Below are 9,251 nucleotides of genomic sequence, written 5' to 3' on the forward strand. Positions count from 1 at the left end.
GCGTTTAGCTTACTTTTTGTCTCACGCTACAGTATCGCTACAGTATCTAATCTCACCACCATCGCTGTTTTTACACCAACCGCAGATAAACGCACCACCCATCCAAACTCACCCTAAGCCTTTATATGTTTCTTCTTTCGCTCGGTTTAGAAGTCTTCTTCAGGTGTTACCCGTCAAGAAGATGGGTGAATGTTAAAATACAAAATAACAGTTGTTAGTGTTGTTAGGAGTCAGTTCAGCAGTTAGTTTGTTATTCTCATCAATCTATTAATCTGTTAGCAGCAGTTATGAACAATAGCTAAACTCATTTAATCTATAAATATAATAATGGTAGAGGAAGGAACAAATTCCTATTTTCTTGATCAAAATAATCATGCTTTGTTCATTGAAAGATTTTAACAAAGAGTAACAATGGCGTTATCCAATCAAGGAACAGAAATTGTTTCCCTTAATCACTTTCACGGCATCTCAATCTGCACTGTCAGCAAACAAAACAGGGGAAGAAAAAGACAGTTTCATACTGATATTTGTTGAATCCATGGCTTCTTAAACAAAGTATGTTAATGTAAAGGAAAGCCGACGCATCAAGAGGAAGACTGAGGTATGCTGCAGATGAAATCAGAGTCATCTCCTTCGTGGTTGAAGGCAAAGAATCTATGAAACTACCATTGACAAAATCATTAAAGTTGCTACTCTGCAATATAAGTTACCCCAGTCTGGCCACTTTCTGTAAGCACCTTGAAGTTTCCAGCACTGAATGACTCATTTTTCAAAGAAACTTGTCTTGTAAGTTCTGAATAAGCACAATAATCTACTTCAATCACATTAGTGTCCTCCTTGAATGCAGAAACTGAAACTCCAACTCCTTCCCCTGCCATAGGATATGTACGGCGACTTCAATAGAAATAGAATGACATTGTTTAAAATCGACGGGGCAAAGGTAAAAAATTGGGCCAAATGTGCAGGACAAAGTGAATAATCAACATATTGTTGTCTAATATCGAAGAATGTAGCTTACCATGTGTCACTAACAGCAAGTTTTGAGATGGGTATTTATCCGCCAGCGCCTTAATAATTTGTTCATATCTACTCCTTGCATCCCTTACTCTTCCCATTGCGGCAACTGTGATTTTCAGACGAAGAAGTTGAATCAGGCAGATTAAACATCGTCAAGCTACACTGACAAAAATCTTACGTTGTAGAAAAAGGGAAATAGATAAAAACGCACTGCAAATAGCCAAATGCTACCTCTTTATAAACTGGTTCCACCGTAGGATCTACCGTGCCACTTTGTAACAGAGCCTCGAGCTGTGGAACATCGAAACGAAAGATTCCATCTTTGGGCGCAACATCAATCCTAATTGCTGTTTTATTTAGCATCTCACACAGCCCGTATTCGATTGAAACCTGCAAAATACAACAAAATGGGCTCAAGCATAGAGATGAAGAAAAAAATTTGCTCAAATTATGATTTAAATATTAAATAGGTATCGAATTTCAAAACTCCTGATTTAGTTATTAAATTATTAGTACAATTATAAAAAACCTAGCTCATATTTTACGATTTGACCAGATGTTCTTAAATACGCTTACGATTTGATCTAATTTGATCAGATCTGGATGATAGTTTGGGATGTTTAGTGTCAAAAGGAAAAAAGGGGGAAAAGTTGTTTTGACCTGACCTTGACTCTGGAAGGGTCGATGGCAACGACGTCGTTGGATGACTTGGCATTAGGATCGTCATCGACGGAGCAAAGGGCAGCCACAACCTCGGAGGCAGTCTGGATGCAGCGGAGGAAGGGAGAGACGAAGACTCGGTGGATTGGGAAAGGTAGGCGGGTTCGAAACTCACGGCCCGTGCCAAAAGCCCTGTGTAGGCCATTCTGTATGAGCGGCGGATCCCATGGTCTGTCGGCCGTCTTTTCCCACGTGGGATCGAAGTTGTCCAAACGGTCGCCGTGCCTCATTACCAACACGTTCTGCTGGTAAGTTTTTGTGTCCGAGGGATCCATCGATGCCGCCATAAGGTTTAGCTTTCTCCAAGGAATCAAAGGTTTTTTGAGTCTGCAAATGGAGATTGGAGTTCGGAAAGAAGCAATGAAGCAGTTGCACAATGTTCCTGTTCTCCCCATGCCTATCTTCCCTTGTTATAGTCGTCGTTTTCCTATATTTTTTTAATAAGACGTCGATTAAAATATGGAGATCCTGGGGAAAAAATGCTTTTTATTTTTATTTTGTATTACCCTATGCGTGCACCATTAGGTAATATAAGAGCGTCTTCCTGGGAAGCTGCAAAAGGCTAGTGTGGATTTGTGGTGAAAACGAAATAGTTTTCATGGAGAGATATTTTCTGCAAACGAGGTTGGGATAACACGACATGTATGGGGTGGTTTGCTTGTTCTCTTGTACTCATCGCTTGCATGGAGTTGAATTTACCCATTGAAATGTAAAAAATAAAAGTTGAATTATTACTTTTTAACAACATTACATTGTGACAGCTCGATTTGTAATCCACATTTACTTGATGATAATTTTTTTGAATTTTCTAAGGATGGGCTTACTAAATTTCTGAGGCTCCTTCAAAACAACCGCAAGTGTGAGGGAAATAAGAAGGTTGACCTGGTTTGCAAGAATCCAAGAGCATTTGGATGGTTCAGGGATGTTGGATTCTTTTTTTGGGTATAAAAACAAGATAAAACCTACTGAATGCAGAACACAAGTCTAATTCATTTGGAGAAACCTGTCCTCTTCATGTGTGTTATATATAGGTGCAATTCATGCACAGCTTTATGAATATTGGTTATTAGGAGCAAAAGGTACAAACACTAAGGACAATGCCTATGAAAAATTAAGAAGCTACCACTTGTGATCAGTGTTAGAGTTGATACGCACCATTTATAGCCCCCAGCTTCTATTTTTTCAGCCTTGGTATCCAACAATAAAAAGAATGCTTGTATTTTGAAGGCGTAGTGAGCCAGCGGAACATCCCTTTTGAACAACAACAATTAATGTATATACTTAGCTGCTGGGGCAACAGATCAGGACATCAAGTTCAAGATTGGTGGACTACTCGTTGATAAAAACCAGCTTAATTGGATTAAAAAACAACGTTTTTTGACTTAAACCATCATGATTGAACGAATGTCTTAAATTGGTAAAATCTTTAACATTAACATATAAATATCCTTAAGATTCAATTAATTTTTTATCCATTAGTATTTTAATTGCGATCCACAAAATAATTTTCACATTTAATAAAATAGATACAATGGCTGCTACACCTAGAACAGTCCACTGCTGAGTAAATTAAACAAATTGGCCATGAACTTTAAGGACAATATCTTGTAATCTATAACGGTTCAATAACTTTGAATCATGAGCCCCTCTATTTAAATCACAAGTGCACTGCATTAATCTAGTAATGGTATGATTAATTTTTAAATTTTAAAAGGGGATAAAATATGGTATTAATTCCTATAATAAAATATACTTTAGAATATTTAATCTTAATTGAAGTTAAATATAAAATTTTAATGAAAAAAATCAAGTATATTCAAGAAATTCAAGGTTCTGTAATTAAAAGAAAGGAAATGAATAATTTAAATAAATATATAATAAGGGTATTATTGTTGGTACAATTAATAGATAAAAAAAAACATAGTAAACATATCTGTGGTAGTTGCTTTTTGCACCAGGTTGTCTATATCCATGTCCATGCTCAATGGGTGCATGCTCCATGCTAATGTTATCTTAGGGTTGACATGGATATTAATTAGTGAGAAATTTCGGATTGTAGTGGTTCCAACTTTCAATATGCTGAACTCTTGAGTTGTACTACTCTCTTCCATTTTGTGACCATTACTCATGACTAAAGAGAGTAGAGCCTGACGTAGTAATAGTAATCAATTATGTTGTTCGACATCTACCGTGATTGTAGTAATTATAATAATAGCAACACCAAATATATTAGTAGCTAAAGTGATTGAAAGTGAATTTTTCCTTAAATATTTTAATCAAACATATTTATTAGTAAAAGAGAATTATACTTAACTACCAATCAAAATTGATCTCAAATAATAAAACACTTGTGATTAAAAAAAAACAAATATCTTATTTTATATCCTAGTTTGGCAATGGCATGTTTCTTCCCTATGTACGATGCGGTTACATTTCAGCCATCAATCATGACCAATCCGATGGCTGGGTGGGTTGCTGTAAGCCGCCAAAGTTGTTATAGTGTAACATAAATCGTCCGATATTTAAATTGCACGGTGAAGATGTCTTGTTTACAACCCTAACGTGTTTATCAATGGTCTCTCCGTTCTTGAAATCGGGTGCCATTGACACCAATTAGCACGTGACACCTCACCGTTATTCCCCCAGGAAGGAACTTTCAACTATACTTTCACCACCCACTATTGCTACTTCCAATCCCCAAACAAGCTCTGATATTGAAGTAAAGCCGGTTAAGCTGAAGTGGTAACAACAAAAAGAAGAGTGAAAATAAAATTTTAATTTTCTTTTAATTGAAGATATCCTCCCCAAGTAAAACTCCTCTGCGATTTGTGAGGAGAAACTTGAGGGGAAGAATCTTGCTATCCCTTGCTTTTCTCTCGCAAAAAATTCTCAAACTTGTTTTTAACGTTCGCTGAATACTATCGCTCATTTCTTCCCTCAGAACCCTAATCGGTGAGTTTCTTAGTTTTGCTATTCCTACTTGACTGCTTTCGATCTTTTGTTTTTGTTCTTTGGCATGCTAATGAGCTTTATGATTGTTTAGAATTAGACATATATATATTTTTAAATTGATAGCTTCTTTATTAGATTGTTTTGAGTTAGGGGTTTTGTTTTATTCCTTAAATTGGGTTTGCATCGCTTATTTCTTTTCTCCAAACCCTAACCGGTAAGTATCCTAGTTTTGTTGTAGTTAAACTGTTTTGGGTCTTTCATTTTTTTTCTTCGTCATGCCTCACGAGTCTTTATTTGTTTGGAAATTTAAATTTTTGTATAAATTTAGTGGCTTTGAATCAGACTTTTGTTTTTATTTCTTAATTGGAATTTGTATTACATCATATGTAACTGTTAATTTAGAATTTGGACTAGTTTGTAGTAGATTGATCTTTATATTATTCGACGTAGATAACTGAAGCCATTTAATCATGTTTGGGCGTGTTCCAAAAAAATCTGATAACACTAAGTTTTACGAAGTACTTGGGGTTCCCAAAAGTGCAAGTCAGGATGAATTAAAGAAGGCTTATAAGAAAGCTGCAATTAAGAATCATCCGGATAAAGGTGGAGACCCCGAGAAGGTAAGGAAAAACAATCTTTCATCTAAGGTTACATCTTTACTATTCTTTTAAGCTTGAGTATATTTGATCATGAAATATATTTGGCAGATTCTTGGATGTGCTTTTGGTTTTCCTTTTAAAAGCATGAGAGAATAAAACTTACAGCATGAGAGAATAAAACTTACAGCTTTTGGTTTATGTACATAATTTCCAAAGATATATGTATGCAAGTAAAATTATAAGGAATTGGGTTTGGGTTTGACTTTTCTCCCGGTGACACTATTTTCTGATACTTCTTCCCAGTTTAAGGAACTGGCTCATGCTTATGAAGTACTTAGTGACCCAGAGAAGAGAGAAATATATGATCAATATGGTGAAGATGCTCTTAAAGAGGGAATGGGAGGAGGCGGTTCTTCTCACAACCCATTTGACATATTTGAGTCATTTTTCGGTGGGGGAGCCTTCGGAGGTAAGAAATGGTTTTGTTTTCCTTTTTGTATTTTTCTCTTTTGATTGAACTTTATGGTAAAGGTAGTTCCATTTCAAATTTCAATCACAAGCTTTTTAATATATAGGCGGTGGTAGCTCGAGAGGAAGAAGGCAGAAGCGAGGTGAAGATGTAGTGCATGCTCTTAAAGTTTCTCTGGAAGAATTGTACAATGGGACGACAAAAAAGCTCTCTCTTTCCAGGAACGCAATATGCAGTAAATGTAAAGGGTATGTCTACCATCACAGCTACTTTTACGGTTAACTGGATTTTCTTTGTAGAAAATGTTAACCGCTGATATCTTCTTGTAATTACCCCTAAGTTCTCTTTGTTGTGTATAATGTTCTTCTATTTTTGTGCTTGGAAAGATTTCATGGAGCCCGGGAAATTATATTGATTGATGTTGTCTGTTTAGTTCTTACTAAAACCTGTACTTGTTTACTTTTCATTGTGGTCTTCTACAAGTTTTGGTGTTGATGCTCTTTGGTACCTTTACTCCTGTGCAGTAACTTGTTATGAGTCTTTCACTGAAGTTTTTTTTGTTTTCCCTCTGCTTTATGACCTATATCCTCGTATGCAGAGAACCTATATGACTGGTTTATTACATTTATTCACTTGCATTCTGAAAATTTACAGGAAAGGTTCAAAGAGTGGAGCCTCCTCTAGATGCTATGGTTGCCAGGGCACAGGAATGAAAATTACAACACGGCAGATTGGACTGGGCATGATCCAACAGATGCAGCATGTTTGTCCTGAATGCAGAGGCTCAGGTATTTAAATTTGGATCTTCTTTTTCTTCGGCTTGGTTCTCATTTTATGTAGGATTTATGAACTCAGATTCATTCCCTTCCTTGCAGGTGAGATGATCAGTGATCGGGATAGATGCCCACAGTGCAAAGGGAACAAGGTTACTCAGGAAAAGAAGGTGCTGGAAGTACATATTGAGAAAGGAATGAGAGATGGTCAGAAAATTACATTTGAGGGACAAGCTGATGAGGCTGTAAGTGAAGTACTTTTGTCTTTTAAGTAACAATTTTCTAGTATTTTGAGCTTGACCGTTTTCTTTGGCATCATTTGCAGCCAGATACAATAACTGGAGACATTGTTTTTGTATTGGAACAAAAGAAACACCCCAAATTTGATAGGAGATTTGGGGACGAACTTTATGTTGACCACAAACTCAGTTTGACAGAGGCTCTATGTGGGTTTCAGTTTGCCCTAACTCACCTTGATGGCAGGCAGCTCTTAATTAAATCAAACCCTGGCGAGGTCGTTAAGCCTGGTAAAATCCCTGTGCATATTTAGTTATATTTCAGAACCACCTTTCAAGTTGACATCATATTCACTCCACTTTCTCTCCCCTTGCTTGAAAATTTAGGTCAATACAAGGCTATCAATGATGAGGGTATGCCCCACCATCAGAGACCTTTCATGAAGGGCAAGCTAGTCATCCAGTTCCATGTTATTTTCCCAGAATCTGGGGTATTTTCACCTGAGCAATGCCGGAAGATTGAGAGTGTATTGCCCATGAGGCCTAGTAAGCATTTGACAGACATGGAGCTTGATGACTGTGAGGAGACTACTTTGCATGATGTCAGTGCTGAGGAGGTAAAGAGGCGGAAGGAACAACGACAGCATAGGCACCGTGAAGGTTACGATGAAGATGACGATGACGATGAGTCAGCACCAAGAGTGCAATGTGCCCAGCAGTAAGAAATGTTTGCGTTCAATGTTTTGCCCCTCTTATTTTATAGCAGCAGCCACCTTAGATCACTACATATCCGGAACTTGTATGCGGTTTTGTCTGCAACCAGCACATTAAATTGGTGTTTTGTCTCTTTATTTTTTATTTTTGCGTTCATCTCAGCATGTTGTGTTATTTTACCTCGACATTTCAAGGATCTATCTACTATGTTCAGATGCTATATTTGATTATTATATATAAGTTTCTTGGAATGCCTACTTCAAATTGTTGAACCTTACCGTCCAAAACAGGATTTTTCAACCTTTGCTGCATGTTGTTTCGAATTTATGGACTGAGGCGCAGGCGGAAAATGCTAATTACGCTTTTAACATGCCTAGGCGAGGCTGGTTTAAACTTGGCGGTCCACTTCTGGAATGATATATGAAATATAAACTTTAAATATTTTTAAGTAATTTATTTAAATTATTTATAAAATTAATGATTTTAATGACAAGAGTTAATCAACTTTTAATTCAGACATTTAACTTTTAGAAAATAACATATCAGTCACCATTAATCATTTTTGTGTAAGGGAAGAGGTAGAGTGATGGGAGGGAGGGGGAGAGAATGATGAAAAATGGTAACTCAGCTGGTAAATTTGTTACATTTGTAACAAAAAATGGTTAGTAGTGACTAATTTGTTATTTTTAAAAAGTTTAGTGCTTGTTTTGTCACTAAGATCAAAGTTGAGTGATTATTAGTGTATTTTACCCAAAAATTAAATATAATAATTTAAATAATTTAATATATTAATATATAAAATATAAATTAATCTAAGTTTTATATACATTTTAAATAATTAATATAAATAAAGACATTTTAATAATTTTTACTCCAAAACGTAAAAGTTAAAAGCCGACAAATTCTAGCTTTTATATTTCGGATGGAAAAACACTTTTTTACCACATTTTAACTACAATAGTTAAGTGTTCTTTATTATTTTTATGTGGAGAAATATTTTTAATGGCAATTCTAAAATTTAAACCTCGTTCTCATTTTGAAAGTGTAATATATTTTATTAACGCACCTAATATTTATTATACACAAAATACCTATTTAGCATCTACTTTTTTTCACTTTATTTATCAAACATGCTAAAATCAACTTAACAAAAATAAAACAGAGTGGACGGAAAAAGTGTGTGGCATTTACATGGAAATATAAAAATAATTAGAATAGTTGAGATAAAGGCAAAACTCATATTTGAACCCACCCCCGTCAAAGTAACAATAAACGGGGACTTTGAATTCGTCAAAACTCTAGAGCTTAGTTAGTCGGCTACGTTCTTATCTCTTTGGAGTTCAACACATCTTGGACTCTTCTTCACATCATTTTTTATCTACCATTTTAGGATTCAATACAATCACCAATAAATCTTGTTTTATTCTTACAAAAACAAAAACAAATTACAAACCACTAAATTAGGAATATTTCTAAATAACTAAAATTTTTAAAACAATTTGAAAAATATTTTCAGTTCGAGAAATGATTGTATGAAATAGAGATTATCCATTTTCAGTTAGCAATTTCATCCTAAATTTCAGGATAAAAATGCTGAAATTCAAGATAAAAACACTTATGTGACATTAAACTATTGAAAAATAGATACAGATGACGTCGTGTCACTGTTTTATATAATCATCTCCTCTTTGCACTTCTTAACATCAAAATCTTCATGACTAGAAATGAATTATTGCAAAAGAAAAAAAAACTCAATTTGAATTTAAGAGGC

At 35.3% G+C, this 9,251-nt stretch overlaps 1 protein-coding gene and 1 pseudogene across 1 annotated transcript; one reads left to right on the forward strand and one right to left on the reverse strand.

The window, feature by feature from the left end:
• Positions 1–331: 331 nt before the first annotated feature.
• Positions 332–2,435, reverse strand: LOC107923007 (uncharacterized; annotated as a pseudogene).
• A 1,831-nt stretch (positions 2,436–4,266) lies between these two features.
• Positions 4,267–7,737, forward strand: LOC107924209 (dnaJ protein homolog 1). Its single transcript, XM_016854550.2, has 8 exons — positions 4,267–4,689; positions 5,140–5,309; positions 5,592–5,757; positions 5,864–6,005; positions 6,412–6,545; positions 6,633–6,775; positions 6,856–7,057; positions 7,154–7,737. Exons 2-8 carry the CDS (start codon positions 5,160–5,162, stop codon positions 7,486–7,488), a joined length of 1,272 nt encoding a protein of 423 aa, XP_016710039.2. The 5' UTR covers positions 4,267–4,689; positions 5,140–5,159; the 3' UTR covers positions 7,489–7,737.
• Positions 7,738–9,251: the final 1,514 nt, after the last annotated feature.

This window comes from Gossypium hirsutum, chromosome D11, assembly GCF_007990345.1.
Source record: "Gossypium hirsutum isolate 1008001.06 chromosome D11, Gossypium_hirsutum_v2.1, whole genome shotgun sequence".
In the NCBI taxonomy this organism is placed as follows: Eukaryota; Viridiplantae; Streptophyta; class Magnoliopsida; order Malvales; family Malvaceae; genus Gossypium; species Gossypium hirsutum.